Source organism: Hypanus sabinus, chromosome 19, assembly GCF_030144855.1.
Source record: "Hypanus sabinus isolate sHypSab1 chromosome 19, sHypSab1.hap1, whole genome shotgun sequence".
NCBI lineage: Eukaryota > Metazoa > Chordata > Chondrichthyes > Myliobatiformes > Dasyatidae > Hypanus > Hypanus sabinus.
The window spans coordinates 1,409,511-1,430,614 of record NC_082724.1 but is presented as its reverse complement, the minus strand read 5'-3'; the positions used below and the strand labels follow the sequence as shown (position 1 = coordinate 1,430,614).

Sequence of the window (21,104 nt, the reverse complement as noted above, 5' to 3'; positions counted from 1 at the left end):
TCCCCACTCTCTTTATAGACAGCCTAGCGTCGGCCTCTGTGATGGAGATCACAAGGTCATCAGGTGCAGCAGGGATCTTCACAGGGAGGTTCATGAAAATGATTCCAGGATTGAATATCTTGTCATATGAAGGGCGTTTGATGGCTCTGGGCCTGTATTCACTAGAGTTCAGAAGAATGAGGGGTGAACTCATTGAAAGCTATCAAATGGCGAAAGCCCTTGATAGAGTGGATGTGGAGAGGATGTTTCCAACAGTGGGGGAGTCTAAGACCAGAGGACACAGATAGAGTGGATGTGGAGAGGATGTTTCCTACAGTGGGGGAGTCTAGGGCCAGAGGACACAGATTGAGTGGATGTGGAGAGGATGTTTCCTACAGTGGGGGAGTCTAGGACCAGAGGACACAGATAGAGTGGATGTGGAGAGGATGTTTCCTACAGTGGGGGAGTCTAGGACCAGAGGGCACAGATAGAGTGGATGTGGAGAGGATGTTTCCTACAGTGGGGGAGTCTAAGACCAGGGGACACAGATAGAGTGGATGTGGAGAGGATGTTTCCTATAGTGGGGTAGTCTAGGACCAGAGGACACAGATAGAGTGGATGTGGAGAGGATGTTTCCTATAGTGGGGGAGTCTAGGACCAGAGGACACAGATCGAGTGGATGTGGAGAGGATGTTTCCTATAGTGGGGGAGTCTAGGACCAGAGGACACAGATAGAGTGGAAGTGGAGAGGATGTTTCCTATAGTGGGGGAGTCTAGGACCAGAGGACACAGATCGAGTGGATGTGGAGAGGATGTTTCCTATAGTGGGGGAGTCTAGGACCAGAGGACACAGATAGAGTGGAAGTGGAGAGGATGTTTCCTATAGTGGGGGAGTCTAGGACCAGAGGACACAGATCGAGTGGATGTGGAGAGGATGTTTCCTATGGCAGGGGTGTCTAGGACCAGAGGGCACAGCCTCAGAATAGAGAGGCATCCTTTTAGAATGGGGATGAGGAGGGATATATTTAGACAGAGAGTGGGGAATCTATGGAATTCTTTGCCACAGTGAGCTGTGGAGGCCAATGCTTTAAGGCTCTTGTATCTTACGGTCAGACAGCATGTTTTTGTACAGGATGACCATGTCTTACAGATCTAATTTAGCTGTTCTGCCATTGCCTCAGCCATGTTTCTGTGATTGCAACAACATCATGAACCAATATGCTGACGTACACTCTCGTCGGTCCCAGCCTAGATGTTTCCTGTGGTGAGAGTGTCTAAGACACAGCCTCAAAACAGAGGGATGTCACTTTAGAATAGAGATGAGGAGGAATTTCTTTAGCCAGAGGGATGTGAATCTGTGGAATTCAGTACCACAGACGACTGCTGAGGCCAAGTCACCGGGTATATTTAAAGTGGAGGTTGATAGGTTCTTGATTAGTCAGGGTGTCAAAAGTTAAGGGGTGATGGCGGGAGAATGGGGTTTAGCGGGATACTAAATCAGCCATGATAGAACGATAGAGAAAACCTGATGGGCTGAATGGCCTAATTCTGCTCCTATGTCTTATGGTGCTGTGACAAAGTGGTAGATGTACACTGCAGTAAGACTTTAACAAGCTCCTGCATAGTAGGACATGGGATTTCAGGTGCTTTGGTAAACTGGATTGACAGGTTTAAGGTGAGAGAGGAAAGGTTTAACAGGGAACTGAGGGGTAAGTTTTCACAAAGGGGGTGCTGGGTGTACAGGACAAGCTGCCAGAGGAAGTGATACTGTTGGGTACAATTCATTTAAAATTTGTTTGATAGATACTGGGAAAGGGTGGTCAGACAAGGGCCAAATGTAAGCGATCAAGACTAGTATAGACAGTGTGACCCTCCCTCACCACCCCTCCCACAGTGTGACCCTCCCTCGGTACCACCCCTCCCACTGTGTGACCCTCCCTCGGTACCACCCCTCCCACAGTGTGACCCTCCCTCACCACCCCTCCCACAGTGTGACCCTCCCTCAGTACCACCCCTCCCACAGTGTGACCCTCCCTCAGTACCACCCCTCCCACAGTGTGACCCTCCCTCACCACCCCTCCCACAGTGTGACCCTCCCTCAGTACCACCCCTCCCACTGTGTGACCCTCCCTCAGTACCACCCCTCCCACAGTGTGACCCTCCCTCAGCACCACCCCTCCCACAGTGTGACCCTCCCTCAGTACCACCCCTCCCACAGTGTGACCCTCCCTCACCACCCCTCCCACTGTGTGACCCTCCCTCAGTACCACCCCTCCCACTGTGTGACCCTCCCTCACCACCCCTCCCACAGTGTGACCCTCCCTCAGTACCACCCCTCCCACAGTGTGACCCTCCCTCAGTACCACCCCTCCCACTGTGTGACCCTCCCTCAGTACCACCCCTCCCACTGTGTGACCCTCCCTCGGTACCACCCCTCCCACAGTGTGACCCTCCCTCACCACCCCTCCCACAGTGTGACCCTCCCTCAGTACCACCCCTCCCACAGTGTGACCCTCCCTCAGTACCACCCCTCCCACTGTGTGATCCTCCCTCGGTACCACCCCTCCCACTGTGTGACCCTCCCTCGGTACCACCCCTCCCAAGTGTGACCCTCCCTTAGTACCACCCCTCCCACAGTGTGACCCTCCCTCACCACCCCTCCCACAGTGTGACCCTCCCTCAGTACCACCCCTCCCACAGTGTGACCCTCCCTCAGTACCACCCCTCCCACAGTGTGACCCTCCCTCACCACCCCTCCCACAGTGTGACCCTCCCTCAGTACCACCCCTCCCACTGTGTGACCCTCCCTCAGTACCACCCCTCCCACAGTGTGACCCTCCCTCAGCACCACCCCTCCCACAGTGTGACCCTCCCTCAGTACCACCCCTCCCACAGTGTGACCCTCCCTCACCACCCCTCCCACTGTGTGACCCTCCCTCAGTACCACCCCTCCCACTGTGTGACCCTCCCTCACCACCCCTCCCACAGTGTGACCCTCCCTCAGTACCACCCCTCCCACAGTGTGACCCTCCCTCAGTACCACCCCTCCCACTGTGTGACCCTCCCTCAGTACCACCCCTCCCACTGTGTGACCCTCCCTCGGTACCACCCCTCCCACAGTGTGACCCTCCCTCACCACCCCTCCCACAGTGTGACCCTCCCTCAGTACCACCCCTCCCACAGTGTGACCCTCCCTCAGTACCACCCCTCCCACTGTGTGATCCTCCCTCGGTACCACCCCTCCCACTGTGTGACCCTCCCTCGGTACCACCCCTCCCACAGTGTGACCCTCCCTTGGTACCACCCCTCCCAAGTGTGACCCTACCTCAGCACCACCCCTGCCACAGTGTGACCCTCCCTCAGTACCACCCCTCCCACAATGTGACCCTACCTCAGCACCACCCCTCCCACAGTGTGACCCTCCCTCAGTACCACCCCTCCCACTGTGTGACCCTCCCTCACCACCCCTCCCACAGTGTGACCCTCCCTCAGTACCACCCCTCCCTCAGCACCCCCCCTCCCACAGTGTGACCCTCCCTCAGTACCACCCCTCCCACAATGTGACCCTACCTCAGCACCACCCCTCCCACAGTACCACCCTTCCCAGTGACCCTCCCTCAGTACCACCCCTCCCACAGTGTGACCCTCCCACAGTACCACCCCTCCCACTGTGTGACCCTCCCTCAGTACCACCCCTCCCTCAGCACCCCCCCTCCCACAGTGTGACCCTCCCACAGTACCACCCCTCCCACAGTGTGACTCTCCCTCAGTACCACCCCTCCCACAGTGTGACTCTCCCTAGTACCACCCCTCTCACAGTGTGACCTCCCTCAGCACCACCCCTCCCACAGTGTGACCTCCCTCAGTACCACCCCTCCCACAGTGTGACTCTCCCTCAGTACCACCCCTCCCACAGTGTGACTCTCCCTAGTACCACCCCTCCCACAGTGTGACCTCCCTCAGCACCACCCCTCCCACAGTGTGACTCTCCCTAGTACCACCCCTCCCACAGTGTGACCTCCCTCAGTACCACCCCTCCCACAATGTGACCCTCCCTCAGCACCACCCCTCCCACAGTGTGACCCTCCCTCAGTACCACCCCTCCCACAGTGACTCTCCCTCAGTACCACCCCTCCCACAGTGTGACTCTCCCTAGTACCACCCCTCCCACAGTGTGACCTCCCTCAGCACCACCCCTCCCACAGTGTGACTCTCCCTAGTACCACCCCTCCCACAGTGTGACCTCCCTCAGTACCACCCCTCCCACAATGTGACCCTCCCTCAGCACCACCCCTCCCACAGTGTGACCCTCCCTCAGTACCACCCCTCCCTCAGTGTGACCTCCCTCAGTACCACCCCTCCCACAGTGTGACCCTCCCTCAGCACCACCCCTCCCACAGTGTGACCCTCCCTCAGCACCACCCCTCCCACAGTGTGACCCTCCCTCAGTACCACCCCTCCCTCAGTGTGACCTCCCTCAGTACCACCCCTCCCTCAGTGTGACCTCCCTCAGTACCACCCCTCCCACAGTGACTCTCCCTCAGTACCACCCCTCCCACAATGTGACCCTCCCTCAGCACCACCCCTCCCACAGTGTGACCCTCCCTCAGTACCACCCCTCCCTCAGTGTGACCTCCCTCAGTACCACCCCTCCCTCAGTGTGACCTCCCTCAGTACCACCCCTCCCACAGTGTGACCCTCCCTCAGTACCACCCCTCCCACAATGTGACCCTCCATCAGTACCACCCCTCCCTCAGTACCACCCCTCCCACAATGTGACCCTCCATCAGTACCACCCCTCCCTCAGCACCACTCCTCCCACAGTGTGACCCTCTCTCAGCACCACCCCTCCCGCAGTGTGACCCTCCCTCAGTATCACTCCTCCCACAGTGTGACCCTCCCTCAGCACCACCCCTCCCGCAGTGTGTCCCTCTCTCAGTACCACCCCTCCGACAGTGTGACCCTCCCTCGGTACCATCCCTCCCTCAGTACCGCCCCTCCCTCAGTACCACCTCTCCCGCAGTGTGACCCTCCCTCGGTACCACCCCTCACACAGTGTGACCCTCCCTCAGTACCACCCCTCCCACAGTGTGACCCTCCCTCGATACCACCCCTCACACAGTGTGACCCTCCCTCAGTACCACCCCAGAATGTGGAGCTGGCATGTTGTACTGTTTCTGAGTGGGAAGTAGCCCCAGGGTATGCCCTACAGAATTTAAACACCACACTGTTCTATAGTTTGAGGGCAAATGGGAGGCTTTTGTCCTGTCCCCAGTCGTGTTGGATATAATGTCTCACATTACTCTCTGGAAATTACTGTTATTTGACATCTCACAGACAAGGGGGATTGTTCCGAGCCCGACCTCACATAGGACTGTAGCTGTGAATTAAATCACTTCACTATTTGGCCATATCAAGATCTGAATATATTGTCTTGTCAAGTTGGAATTGAGGTCGTATCAGCCAAATGTTTCCTGTGTCATCCCTGAAAAATTGGCTCCGTGACCTGAAACAGTCTGTGTGTCACATTACACACCCCCCCCCCCCCCCCAAAGACACAGATTCTGAATAGAATCACTCCCCAAGAACCACCTAAGCACAGATGGCAACTCTCTTTGGTAATCTGCAAGTAGTGATTCACTGTGCGTAGCCTTCACAAGGGCGTTATCCAACTGTTTGGCAGCAGAACTGAAGCCCCACCTTTGAAGCTGCACTTCTGGAGAGTAGCTGGGACTTCTGAGGAAAGGACTTGCTTTGTGATAGATGCAGACTCTGTAGCTGGGAAGAACATTCTCATTTTTGATGGCTGAGAACACGTCCCAGGATTGAAATTGCATGAAGCACAGTCCAGGCCCTTGGGCCCATAAAGTTGTGCCAACCTTTTAACCTATTCCAGGATCAATCTAACCCTTTCCTCTTACGTAAGTCTCCACTTTTCTATCATCCAAGAGTCTCTTAAATGTCCCTAATGTATCTCCTGCTACCACCACCCCTGGCAGGTGTTCCACATACTCACCCCACTGTGTAAAAATCCTATATTTGACATTCCCTCGATAGTTTCCTCCAATCAACTTAAAATTATGTCCCCTTGTATTAGCCATTGCCTTCCTGGGAAAACATTTCGGGCTGTCTGCTCTATGTGTGCATCTTATCTTGTACACCTCCATCAAGTCACCTCTTAAAGCCTAGCTCGCTTAACCTATACTTGTAAAATATGCTCTAATCCAGGCAAAATCCTGGTAAATTTCCAATGCAGCCTCTCTAAATTAACTTATTCTTCCTATAGAGGTGACTGAACACAATGGACCAAGTGCAGTTTAAACAGAATTTTATTGAGCTGTAACATTACTCAGTTCCTGAGTAATGAAGGCCAACACACCAAACGTCTTCTTTGGCTGAAGGATGCTGAATCTGTGGAATTGATTGCCTCAGGAGGCTGTAGAGGGAAACTATCCGTGAACGGTTCACTAACGGGAATAATCTCCTGCTGACCGCCTGTCCAGACTCAACCTGGCCCTGTCCACCTGCTGATCAGCCTTCATGGAATATCAGAGCAGACTTGATGGGCTGAATGGCCTAATTCTGTTCTTATGAGCAATATATGGCACCTCCTTGGGGCGGGCACAGCACAGAGTGGGCAGATTGGGAGGTGGTCCAGGGTGCGGCGCAGATATGAGTGGGAACAACCACCAGGGAAATGTACAAACACAAGCCGTTCTGCCAATGCTGGAAACACTGAGCATCCCAGTAGCACGATACTGTTACAGCTCAGGGTGTCCGAGCTGTGGGCTCGTTTCTGGCTGTCTGTAAGGAGCTTGTACATTCTCCCATGTGCACGTGGGTTCCCTCTGGGTGCTCTGGTTTCCTCCCACAGTCTAAAAGCATACCAGTTAGTAGGTTAATTGGCCATTGTAAATTATCCTGTGATTAGGGTCAGGTTAAATGGGTGGGCTCTGGACTGGAAGCACCTGTTCCATGCTATACCTCTAGGTAGAGTGGATTCTGGTTAACTGGGTCATCGATCAGTTGTGGCAGTCTTTTATTTGGGACAACTCTTTTGACAAGATCAAAATCTAATCAAGAAAATAGCCAGGATTCACTTTGTTTATTTGGGACGCTATGCCACTTAATTGGGACAGGAGCCTTGCTGAACAATTTCTAACTAGCCTCAGTCACGTGCTTAGAAATTACACTATACTTAAAGCAAACAGTTTTTAAATATTGTTATCTGCCTGTGTTTGTGTTCAAAAAGCAGTGTTTTTTTGTCACTGATAGTTGATGAAAAGTAAGCATTAAGATAATTCAGAACTGTATGGCTAGGAATAGAAATGAAACAAATTCCCTACTTCAACAAGTTAGGAACTATGAAGAACTTGAAGGTATCGACAATCGTCTTGAATGTTACAGTGAAAACGAAGATTTGAGGATGCAGCCATCAAAGGCGTTGTGTAAAGGCAGTCCATTCTCTGAACCAGGTGTCTGCCCTGATTTTGACAATTTACAGTCAGAACACAGCAGGATACACTGGATGAAATCTTCTGTTGTCAACTATTATAAACTAATACACAGATTTCATTTACTGTAGTAGTATCAATAGTGTTCTAATTTGTTCTGTATTTAAATACACAATGCGTCACACAGTTAAATGGTAATTTGCCTTTTTTATATTTTTTCACTATTTCCATGCAATTATGGCTAATTAGAGAAACCACTTAATTGGGCCAAAGTGCCTGATGTGTCCCAATTCTACTGTATGCTGGAGGAACTCAGTGGGTCTATGGAGGGGAACTCACAGATGACATTTTGGGTCAAGGCCCTTCTGAGGAATGTGTATGAGCTATCTTTGAAGGTTAATGGGAATATGACCAACTCCATCCTCAATGACCCCTCTGTCTCTCACCAGGTTGTCTACTTCACCGCCCTATTTCCCTACCTGGTCCTGGTGATTCTCCTCGCCCATGGGGTATCCCTGCCTGGAGCTCTGGATGGCATCATTTACTACCTGAAACCAGACTGGTCCAAACTGGCCGAAGCTCAGGTAAGCGGCGGAGAGCCCCAACCCTCGTCCTTCCAGCCCTCTCTCGTTTCCTTTGTACCGTCTACTGATTCCGGGGAGCTCCCATAAGAGCTTGTCTCTTTGAGCTGTTGTCCAGTCTGCTCCCAGCGGAGTTCCGGAGACCCAGGGGAGTCACTGGGATTGAGGCAGCGACCGTTTCACTGGGGAACTTCTGTTTTGGTTGTAGTTGTTGGACCTGAGGTTCTGCCCACACAACCACTGCACATTCTGCTACTGCCTTTATAGAATGTTTTATTTTACCTGGTTTCTCTTGAAGGTTTGGATTGATGCAGGAACCCAGATCTTTTTCTCATATGCGATTGGATTAGGAGCACTTACAGCACTAGGCAGCTACAATCGTTTTAACAACAACTGCTACAGGTAACCTGGCAACGCAGGAGCGACACGTTGTTCTTGTCGGTTATATTTTATATCTGAGCCATCATTCCGAGCGTTTGGCAGAGGAGGGTTTGTTGGAGGGGATACAAATACCCAGGTGTCACAGTCTGACACCCAAGAGTGACCCCTGAGGGTGGGGGGATTCTGCTGTCCTAATCCTCCCCTGGCAAACATCTGGCCAAGCTACCCTTTGTCCTGGGCCACCCCCTGAGCTTGGGGATTGGGTTCCAACCTAGGGAAGGGCCGGAATTGCCTACCTCTGACACAGTGTGGTCACAGCAGGATCAGCCAGCCACTGGCACAGTGGTCACAGCTGAAACTGCCCACCACTGGCACAGTGTGGTTATAGCTAAATCAGCCAGTCACTGGCACAGTGTGGTCACAGCTGGAATGGCCGGCCACTGGCACATGGTGGTCACAGCTGGAACAGCCGGCCACTGGCACATGGTGGTCACAGCTGGAACAGCCGGCCACTGGCAGCGTGTGGCAGCTGGAACAGCTGTCCACTGGCACAGGATGGTCACAGCTGGCACCAGTGGGCACTGCCACTGGAAAGGGTTGCCCCCTGCTCCCTCTACGCGGTTTCCCCTAAGCTGCCTGGCATCAGTTATGTTACTGAGTAACCCCACACCCTTGGAAACGGGGTTGGTGAACGGATGGCTCTAAGCAAGGGTGCCTGGATTTGCCTCCCACCCCTCCTCCAATACGCCTATGGTTCTCAGTCAGCGGTAAACCTGTGCCCACCACAGGAGAAGAGTGGGGCTGTGTTTGTAAAGGGCCAAACCCCACCCCTCGCTTCCAGAGGTCAGACCGCGTGGGGGTACAGCAGGTACACGGGTGAAAGGCAATATCTGTCTTAGTCACAGACTGACACGGGCACGTCTTCCCCCGACATACCATCCCCACACCCACCCTCCAACCTCACCCCAACAAACACCCACCCTCCATACTCACCCAACCCACACCCACCCTCCATCCTCACCCCAATAAACACCCACCCTCCAACCTCACCCCAACAAACACCCACCCTCCATCCTCACCCAACCCACACCCACCCTCCATCCTCACCCAACCCACACCCACCCTCCATCCTCACCCCCAACCCACACAAACCTTGCATCCTCACCCAACCCGCACCCACCCTCCATCCTCACCCCAATAAACACCTACCCTCCATCCTCACCCAACCCACACTCACCCTCCATCCTCACCCCAACAAATACCCACCCTCCATCCTCACCCCCAACCCACACAAACCCTGCATCCTCACCCAACCCGCACCCACCCACCATCCTCACCCCAACAAACACCTACCCTCCATCATCACCCAACCCACACCTACCCTCCATCCTCACCCTCAACCCACACCCACCATCCTCACCCTCAACCCACACCCACCCTCCATCACCCTCAACCCACACCTACCCTCCATCCTCACCCCCAACCCACACCCACCCTCCATCCTCACCCCCCCACACCCACTCTCCATCCTCACCCTCAACCCACACCTACCCTCCATCATCACCCAACCCACACCTACCCTCCATCCTCACCCTCAACCCACACCCACCCTCCATCCTCACCCTCAACCCACACCTACCCTCCATCCTCACCCAACCCACAGCTACCCTCCATCCTTACCCTCAACCCACACCTACCCTCCATCATCACCCAACCCACACCTACCCTCCATCCACACCCCAACAAACACCTACCCTCCATCATCACCCAACCCACACCTACCCTCCATCCTCACCCAACCCACACCCACCCTCCATCCTCACCCCAACAAACACCTACCCTCCATCCTCATCCCAACAAACACCTACCCTCCATCCTCACCCAACCCACAGCTACCCTCCATCATCACCCAACCCACACCCACCCTCCATCCTCACCCCAACAAACACCCACCCTCCATCCTCACCCTCAACCCACACCTACCCTCCATCCTCACCCTCAGCCCACACCCACCCTCCATCCTCACCCCCAACCCACACCCACCCTCCATCCTCGCCCTCAACCCACACCCACCCTCCATCCTCACCCCAACAAACACCTACCCTCCATCCTCACCCTCAACCCACACCCACCCTCCATCCTCACCCTCAACCCACACCTACCCTCCATCCTCACCCCTAGCCCATACCCACCCTCCATCCTCACCCTCAACCCACACCTACCCTCCATCCTCACCCTCAACCCACACCTACCCTCCATCCTCACCCCTAGCCCATACCAGCCACCACACGATCACACAACCCCTCATCCATAACACGTCTTTACCCCCACCTCTGGCCCTTACCCTTGCCCATCATACCATCCCTCCCCTCCCCCCCATTTCTCATCCACAGTGGCCCCACCCACTCTCCATGTTTCACTGGTGGGTCTGCACTTTGCTGGGAAATGTGTGATCAACTCTCCCCATTCCCTGGTCTTCACAGTCAGTGCAGCCATGATCCAGTGCTGAACTGTTTTCATCTGCCATCCCAGTCATAGACCCATCCCTCACCAATGGGTAGTCCCCCTTGACCTTTCCCAGTGACCTGACTCCTGAACCCAACTGGAGGTCTGACTCCTCAACTCTCCTCACCCCTGTCTCTGCGCCTCATTGCCACAGGAGCAGCAGTCTTGTGTTTGCTGCTCGGGAGGGTCCCTACAGGCCCCGGAGCTCAGCTTTCGATAGTCTTTGCCCGAGTGTGAGTGGCCGGACAGCACAGCACAGCACAGCCTCTTTTGTCCGCTGAGGGTGTTATCCCCCGAACTCGCCCATGGCGTCTCACTGTGTGTAGCAGGTGGTTGTTGTAACCTCTGTCCACCTCTCTCACCTGACCCGATTCTCCCATCTCCCAGAACCCCACCAACATCAGTGGTGGGTAAATTAATGGAAAGTATTCTTAGAGATAGTATTTATAATTATCTGGATAGACGGGATCTGTTTAGAAGTAGCCAGCATGGATTTGTGCGTGGAAGGTCATGTTTGACAAACCTTATTGAATTTTTTGAAGAGGTTACGAGGAATGTTGATGAGGGTAAGGCAGTGGATGTAGTCTATATGGACTTCAGCAAAGCCTTTGACAAAGTTCCACATGGAAGGTTAGTTAAGAAGGTTCAGTCGTTAGGTATTAATGCTGGAGTAATAAAATGGATTCAACAGTGGCTAGATGGGAGATGCCAGAGAGTAGTGGTGGATAATTGTTTATCGGGATGGAGGCCGGTGACTAGCGGGGTGCCTCAGGGATCTGTTTTGGGCCCAATGTTGTTTGTAATATACATAAATGATCTGGATGATGGGGTGGTAAATTGGATTAGTAAGTATGCCGATGATACTAAGGTAGGAGGTGTTGTGGATAATGAGGTGGATTTTCAAAGCTTGCAGGGAGATTTATGCCGGTTAGAAGAATGGGCTGAACGTTGGCAGATGGAGTTTAATGCTGAGAAGTGTGAGGTTCTACATTTTGGCAGGAATAATCCAAATAGCACATACAGAGTAAATGGTAGGGCATTGAGGAATGCAGAGGAACAGAGAGATCTAGGAATAACTGTGCATAGTTCCCTGAAAGTGGAGTCTCATGTAGATAGGGTGGTGAAGAGGGCTTTTGGAACGCTGGCCTTTATAAATCAAAGCATTGAGTACAGAAGTTGGGATGTAATGCTAAAGTTGTACAAGGCATTGGTAAGGCCAAATTTGGAATATTGTGTGCAGTTCTGGTCACCGAATTATAGGAAAGATATCAATAAATTAGAGAGAGTGCAGAGACGATTTACTAGGATGTTACCTGGGTTTCAGCAATTAAGTTACAGAGAAAGGTTGAACAAGTTAGGTCTCTATTCATTGGAGCGTAGAAGGTTGAGGGGGGATTTGATCGAGGTATTTAAAATTTTGAGAGGGATAGATAGAGTTGACGTGAACAGGCTGTTTCCATTGAGAGTAGGGGAGATTCAAACTAGAGGACATGATTTGAGAGTTAGGGGGCAGAAGTTTAAGGGAAACACGAGGGGGTATTTCTTTACTCAAGGAGTGATAGCTGTGTGGAATGAGCTTCCTGTAGAAGTAGTAGAGGCCAGTTCAGTTGTGTCATTTAAGGTAAAATTGGATAGGTATATGGACAGGAAAGGAGTGGAGGGTTATGGGCTGAGTGCGGGTAAGTGGGACTAGGTGAGATTAAGGGTTCAGCACGGACTAGGAGGGCCAAGATGGCCTGTTTCCGTGCTGTGATTGTTATATGGTTATATGGTTAACTCCCCAGGCCACCTCTCCCACCCATGCCCACACTCAAACCTGCTCACAGACCTGAAATCCACACCATCCCATCCTCAACCCCTCCCAACCCCAGATCCACTCCCAACTTTTCAAGCACTTCCTCAATCTCTCTTCCTGCCCCAATCACTCTATTCCCATCCTCTTCCCTCCACCCCATTTACTCAACCCTTCCCCGTACTCTCCTCATCTGACCCACCTCTGTCCCTCAGTCTCCTTCCCTGTCACTACCCTTGACAATGGCCATTGTCCCTGGTTTTCCTACCTCCCTCCTCCCTGTTCCTTCACATCCTGATCCAACAGCTTGTTTCTTCCCAAAATTTTCTGTCTGAAGGTGGAGGGGTCATGCTGATGAGCGCTGGCTGACATGCTGGTGTTACCCTGAGAGCACTGCTTTGTCACGTGGAAGGAGCTCGGAGCCCAGGGCTGTTCTCTTTCTCTGAGAATCTCTGCAATTCCACTTGGAAATGTTGAATCAGCGTGGGCTTCCTGGTCGGGTAGTATTTGAGAAGTGACATGCTGTGATTCCTCAGGCGCTCTGTCGTGTCTCTGACACCTCGCTGTGCCGCTCCACCTAACATACAGAAGGCAGAATTGCTCGCAGGTATCCTTTACCAGGAAACCTCGAGAAGGCTGTGCTTAGAGTGACAGTGTTCTCTCTGGGCTCTCCAAACCCAGGCCCAGCACATGGCTTCATTTCCTCTGGGACCTCCCACAGTGAGCACTGGCACTCTGGCAGAGACACTGGATGTCATGGGGGGAGTGTGTTGGAGGTGGCTCTAACACTGCCAGTATTTGAGATTGCCACTGCTGTGGGAGTGTCCCAACTCCAGTCTGGAGCAGTCCAGACTCACTGAGGCTCCTCGTCAATGGCCCCTGGCTGTGCTTGATGTCAGGGATTTTCACCACCTCTGAAACTGAACTGTGTGACTACAGTAACACTAACGTACCTCAGGAAAAGAAATCCCCCTTCCCTCCATGCTGGTCAAACTGTCCCAGGTATCAAACCCCTGCAGCAGCTCAGAATGACACCCCTGGCCACTCCACTCCGCTTCAGCAGGGCAGTAAGTATGGCCACACATGCTGGGGCAGGAGAGGCAGCTGAGATCTGGTGCCAAGCTCTGGCAGGTAGGCAGCACTGCAGGCTGGGTCCGGGGACAGAGTAGACAAAGCAAACGTTCCTGATGTCAGTACTGGTTTTCCACAGCGCTTGACCCAATGATGATGGAGATGCCTTTCCGAGACAGGCACCTTCACCTGGTCAGCCAGCACTGGTGCTTAATTAGCTGGAAATTGTGGAGGACATGTCAACTGTCCAATCAGTTATTGGGCCCCGTCCAGTCGGTTATTGGGCCCCGTCCAGTCGGTTATTGGGCCCCGTCCAGTCGGTTATTGGGCCCTGTCCAGTCGGTTATTGGGCCCCGTCCAGTCGGTTATTGGGCCCCGTCCAGTCGGTTATTGGGCCCCGTCCAGTCGGTTATTGGGCCCCGTCCAATCGGTTATTGGGCCCTGTCCAATCGATTATTGGGCCCTGTCCAGTCGGTTATTGGGCCCTGTCCAATCGGTTACTGGGTCCTCTCCAGTCGGTTATTGGGCCCTGTCCAGTCGTTTATTGGGCCCTGTCCAATCGGTTACTGGGCCCTGTTCCATTGGTTACTGGGCTGTATCTAAACGGTTACTGGATTGTGTCCAATTGGTTACTGGGCCCTGTCCCATCGGTTACTGGGCCCTGTCCCATCGGTTACTGGGCCCTGTCCCATCGGTTACTGGGCCCTGTCCAATCGGTTACTGGGCTATATCCAATCGGTTACTGGATTGTGTCCAATTGGTTACTGGGCCCTGTCCAATCAGTTACTGGGGCCAAGTGTCCAATCAGAGACTGGGTTCACCGGCTGATGTTTCTGTGGGAACTTTGGACACATCTCACTCTCTTGGTCCCAAAGTTTGCAGTTACATTCGGGGTCCTGAGCCAATTGGCCTCTGGACCAAAGGCTAACTCCAGCAGTACTGCACAGGACATTCAATTACCAGCACCCGTCCCACTCACACCCACCCAGCTACAGTCTGCATTTCACCCTTACCCTTCACACTGTACTCCGCTTATCCCTTCCCCCTGCTCCTTCGCCACTTCAACACTGTGTCATCGGGACACAGCAACACTAACAGGTATTTACTTCCAGGCATGGCTTGTACTTTGGGACGTGCCCTGGATCAGGTGGAGGAGAACAGCCCTTGCTCTGCGTTATACACAGATGATCCTTTCGGTTGGGGTGTCTGAATAAGAACACACTGCCATTACAGTGGTACTCATAGTTTGAGGTGTGTGGCTCTGGACTGGTTGTATACCACCAGCTCCTAAAGAGGGTGGGACTCCAAAGTGGGTCACTCTTGTCTCTAACGTAAACAGACTTCTGTTCGCCCTCTGCTTCTACTGGGCCTTATGAGCAATCAGGAATAGAGTGAAGCCTCTTGTGCTAACGTGGGATCACATAGTCAACCCTTCTGTAGTAGGGAGTTACGTGTAACGTGGGCATGAACCAGCAGGGAATATGTGGGGATGGATGTGTGTCAGCAGGTAGTTCTGTGTGATCAGCGGGCAGTTACACATATGTACTGGGGGGAGTTACGCATATGTACCAGTAGGGAGTTACACATATGTACTGGGGGGAGTTATGTGTGATCAGTGGGTAATTTCACATATGTACCGGGGGCAGTTACATGTGAGTGGACATGCGTCAGTGGGGAGTTTCACATATGTACCATGAGGAGTTATATGTGAACAGGCATGCTGAAGGGAGCCTGCTGATAGGTTAGTGCAGGTATGGAGTATAAGCCTTTATGGGAAATGTCTGTCTTGTTCTCACATCAGCAGCTTTAGGTATTCCATCCAGGTCCGGTGGAAATCTTCGACTGTGATATCTGAGTGCTGGATCACACTGCACACTTCTCTGTAGACCAGTCAGCCTCTGGGGTTCCTGCAGCAGACTGGCACCAATATTTCTCTGTTTTCACTGTGTGTTAGTATCTCCCTTTGACAGGTCTCTTTGGGAGTATATCTTATGATCTGTCTGCTAATAACTTGCTCTTGTGTGTATCCAACCCTTCCTGTGTCCTTGACTGTTGAGCGTCTTTCTGTCTAAAGCCTCTGTATTCCCCGGCCTCCGGAGAATGTCCTCCCAGCAGCCGTAATCCGGTTATGTCTTCACTTCTGATTTTTGACTTGTGGTGCACTGTGGAAGAGCGGATGGTTCTGTTTAAGGAGGTTGTATACAGAGGAGGAGATCCTGCTCTACGCTGGGCTAAGTATCTGAGTTTGGAGTCTGATTAGAACTACGGCGTGCTGGACCTTCGGGAACCCACCATAACTTGTGCTCCTGTCTGCATGCTTCATTCACAGAGATGCCTACCTCCTGGCACTGATCAACAGCACCACCAGCTTCTTCTCGGGCTTTGTCGTCTTCTCCGTGCTGGGCTTCATGGCGTCTGAACAAGGAGTGGACATCTCAAAGGTGGCAGAATCTGGTGAGAGCTTGCATGTCCCATGGATGGTAGAATTGTCCAGAGCTCATCTACATCAACCACCATGCACACCAATGCTGCTTCTGTTTGCCTGCACCAGGCACGTATCCCCTGCACCTTTCCTATTCCTGGACCTGTCCACATAAAACATTGGAGCAGAATTAGGTCATTTGGCTCAAGTCATGGCTGATTTATTATCCCTCTCAACCCTATTCTCCTCCCTTCTCCCCATAACATGCCCTGACTAGTCAAGAACCTTTTAACATCCACTTTAAATATAACTGTTTTGTACAGCCCAACTTATACTCAATGCTTTGGCCAATGAAGACAAACGTACAAAATGCCACCTTCACTGCCCTAGCCACCTGTGACACTACCTTCAGACAGATGTAAACTTGCACCCCAAGGTCTCTTTGCCCATCAACACTCTCTAGGTCCCTGCCATTTACTCTGTACGCACAACCAGAGCATGACTTTCCAAAGTACATGACCTCACACTGATCTGGACTAAATTTCACCTGCCACTATTCTGCCCAATTTTCTGCTAATCCAAGTCCCACTGTATTCTTGGACAACCTTCTTCAGTGCCAACGACACGGTCAATTTTTGTATCACCTGCAAATTTACTACTCATTACCCCAATGTTCTCATCCAATTTGGGACATCAATAAAGCTAGGCCAAGAAGTGACAGATGGAGTTCAATCGGGAAACGTGTGAGGTGATTCATGTGTGAAGGTCACATGCAAAGCAAAACAAAGGATTAATGATAGGATTCCTAACAGTGCGGAAGAACAGAGGGACGTTGGGCTCCATGTCCACAGCTCCCTGAAAGTTGCCACACAAGCTGATAGGGTTGTTAAGAAGGTGTGTTGGTCTTCGTTAGTTGGCAGATTGAGTTCAAGAGTTGTAAGTAATGTTGCAATTCTATAAAACTCTGTTAGACCACACTTGGAATATTGTGTTCTGTTCTGGTCACTTCTGAGGAAGGATGTGGAAGCTTTAGAGAGGGTATAGAGGAGAATTAGTGGGATGCTGCCTGGATTACAGAGCATGTCTTATAAGGCTAAGTTGAACGAACTAGGGTTTTTCTCTTTGGAGCAAAAGATGTTGAGAGATTACTCGATAGAGATACAGATAGAGTGGACAGCTAGGGTGGGAAGGACTAATACAAAGGGGCATAATTTTAAGTGGAGTGTGTCAGAGGTAGTTTTTTTACACCGAGAGTGGTGAGTTTCAGGGGTGGTATTAGAAGGAAACAGATTACAGACATTTAAGAGACTTAGAAAGACAGATGGATGACTGAAAAGTTGGAGGGCTGTGTGGGAGGGAAGTGTAGGTTGATCTTAGAGCAGATTAACAGGTTGGCACAACACTGGGCTGAAGGGCCTAGACTGTGCTGTACTGCTCTGTGCTCAATGTTCTAATAATTTCTATAATTTACAAGGGTCACAGAGCCAGTTCCTGCAGTGTACCATTTCTTACACCCTTCAGTCAGAGAAAAATCCATCCAAAACTTCTCTGCCACTCTGACAGGGTAGATTGCAGAATAATTCCCCAAATCACAGATCCACAAAACGAGAAGGTTTTAGGGTCAGGGTGGGAGAGAAATTCGTAGGGGATCTGCTGCTTATTTCAGATGTCCAAGTTGCGGCAACAGTTCCCTTTTACCTCATTAGTTCTCTGAAACAACTTGGAATCCTACAGCAAAAACGAGGAAATCTGCAGATGCTGGAAATTCAAACAACACACACAAAATGCTGGTGGAACGCAGCAGGCCAGGCAGCATCTATAGGGAGAAGCACTGTTGACGTTTCAGGCCGAGACCCTTCGTCTGCCTGGCCTGCTGCGTTCCACCAGCATTTTGTGTGAGTTGCTTGGAATCCATTTCACCTCTGTGAGGGCGTGGACATTTTTCCTCCTCCTTGCTTGTGGTGGTCAGAGTCTTCTAGGAAGTGGAGAGTAGCTGGACGACAGTGCCAGAGAGAGCAGTCAAGGCAGAGTCTCTGAAAGACTTTAAAAGGTGTCTGGATGAGCACTTGAATCACTGAGACTCAGAGGACTCGGGAAGTGGGATTGGTACGGACAAGTGCACATCAGTCAGTGTGATTGTAGTGAGTGGAGTGGCTGGTTAGAGACAGACAAATATAAGGTAGACAAATACCCTTCAGCCCATCCAGTCCTTGCTGCCCACCCAGGCTAGTCTAAATTCACTGCTATCTGCCCAGCCTCACCCCTGCATGTTCCTGTCCGAGTGTTGCTTAAATGATACTATTGTTCCTCCCTCAACCACTTCCTCTGGCAGCTCGTTGCACATGCTCACCACCCTCTGTGTGAAAAAGTTATCATTCAGCTCCCTGTTAAATACTTCCCCTCTCATCCTAAATCTATGCCCCCAGTTTTGGTTTCACTACCCTAGGGAAAAGACTGTTACAGTCCATCATATCTCTCTCTCTTATCATTTTAAACATGTCTGTAAGGTTGCCCCTCGCTCTCCAACGTTCCGAGGAATAAGGACCTAGCCTGGCTGACCTCTCCCTCTAACAGGTCCTGTGGTTCTGGCATCATCCTCGTAAATCTGACAATCCTAAAACAGTGACCAAAACTGTACAGCAAGTGTGGTCCTGCAGCGATTCAGACAACTGTAACATCACTTCCCAACTCCTGCACTGTCCTAGACACTGCCATAGGACACGATGGAGATCTTAGCTGAGGTGGCCAGGTCACAGGTTTCATGCTTTGACCTTTGAAGGTATTGTGTTAATGTTACAATGGAACATTTACTGTCTTTGATAAATTATTGAATGCTGAGTGAAACAAGTCACAGGATAGAGACATTGAGCACCTCATCCCACACTGTCACAATCCTCTGACACATCATCCCACACTCTCCCCGCCCTCTGAGACCTCGTCCCACATTCTCCCCACCCTCTGAAATCTCGTCCCACATTCTCCCCACCCTCTGAGACCTCGTCCCACATTCTCCCCACCCTCTGAAACCTCGTCCCCCACTCTCCCCACCCTCTGACACATCATCCCACACTCTCCCCGCCCTCTGAGACCTCGTCCCACATTCTCCCCACCCTCTGAAATCTCGTCCCACATTCTCCCCACCCTCTGAGACCTCGTCCCACATTCTCCCCACCCTCTGAAACCTCGTCCCCCACTCTCCCCACCCTCTGAAACCCCGTCCCACATTCTCCCCCCTCTGAAACCTCTTCCCACATTCTCCCCACCCTCTGACAGCCCGTCCCACACTCTCCCCTCCCTCTGAAACCTCGTCCCACATTCTCCCCACCCTCTGAAACCTCGTCCTACATTCTTTCCATCCTCTGACAGCCCGTCCCACACTCTCCCCACCCTCTGAAACCTCGTCCTACACTCTCCCCACCCTCTGAAACCTCGTCCCACATTCTCCCCACCCTCTGAAACCTCGTCCTACATTCTTTCCATCCTCTGACACCTCGTCCCACACTCTCCCCACCCTCTGAAACCTCGTCCCACATTCTCCCCACCCTCTGAAACCTCGTCCTACACTCTCCCCACCCTCTGAAACCTCGTCCTACATTCTTTCCATCCTCTGACAGCCCGTCCCACACTCTCCCCACCCTCTGAAACCTCGTCCTACACTCTCCCCACCCTCTGAAACCTCGTCCCACACTCTCCCCACCCTCTGAAACCTCGTCCTACACTCTCCCCACCCTCTGAAACCTCGTCCCACACTCTCCCCACCCTCTGAAACCTCATCCCACACTCTAACCACCCTCTGTCTCACACACACACACACACACACACACACACACACACACACACACTCACACTCACACTCACACTCACACACACACACACACACACACACACACACACACACACAGAATCACACCGAGACACACACACACAGAATCACACTCACACTCACACTCACACACACACTCACACACTCACACACTCACACACTCACACACACACACACACACACACACACACACACACACACACACACACACACACACACACACACACACACACAAACACACACACACTCTCACACACAGAATCACACCGAGACACACAGACGCGCACACGGACACAGTCATACAAACACACAAACACAGGCACACACACAAACGGACATAGTGACAAAGACACAGAGAAACACAGACACACACACACATGAACACACAGACACAGACTCACACACACGGACACACACAGACACACCGGTACGAGCACAGACGAATGCCAGTACACTCTCCTGTGGGAGGGATTTAGCTCAACGTGGATGGAGTCCCCATCGTCCCTCACTGAGGTGCATCATGGGGTGATGGTTTGGGATTGGAGATAGGGTGGGGACATGTAAGGGTTGAAGGAGAGGGCTGGGTACTGGTTGGATGTGAGGACTAACTGCAGCTCTCTCCCTAGGCCCTGGCCTGGCCTTCATCGCCTACCCCAAGGCCGTCACTCTGATGCCAGTTGCCCCTCTCTGGGCCGCCCTCTTCTTCTTCATGCTGCTGGTCCTGGGACTCGACAGTCAGGTGGGTCACCGGTCACATAGCCCCTCCCAGCTGTTCACCACCACCTTCCTCCCCCCACTCCCGACCGGGCCGTGTGGTACTGAGGGAGGGTCAAGGTGTCGGCCATGCCATCTACCCTGCTTCTCCCGGGGACGTTAGAGTGTTTGGGGTCTGGCCTCATCTGGGCAGCGTGCTCCTGTGCCACTGGGGGCACTGGTCCCATTCCTAATCCGGTCTGAGGAGCGCGGGGAAGTGGAGGGGTTCCGGATGCACCGCCACCTGATACACGTGTCAGACCCCGGCCTCGGGAGAGGGCCCACACACCGAGAGCCTCTCTCTACAGGCATTCAGTTTGGAAGGGGTGTGAGAAGGATTGGT

The 21,104-nt window shown here is 52.4% G+C and overlaps 1 protein-coding gene across 2 annotated transcripts in view; it reads left to right on the top strand.

Moving 5' to 3' along the window:
- The window catches only part of LOC132377659 (sodium- and chloride-dependent creatine transporter 1-like), a 111,614-nt gene that overhangs the window by 69,004 nt on the left and 21,506 nt on the right, over nucleotides 1-21,104 (top strand). For both annotated transcript variants that reach the window (XM_059943865.1, XM_059943864.1), the window contains 4 exons: nucleotides 7,883-8,017; nucleotides 8,313-8,416; nucleotides 16,093-16,217; nucleotides 20,635-20,747. In XM_059943865.1, the coding sequence (XP_059799848.1) occupies nucleotides 7,883-8,017; nucleotides 8,313-8,416; nucleotides 16,093-16,217; nucleotides 20,635-20,747 (477 nt within the window). The remainder of the gene's footprint in view (nucleotides 1-7,882; nucleotides 8,018-8,312; nucleotides 8,417-16,092; nucleotides 16,218-20,634; nucleotides 20,748-21,104) is intronic.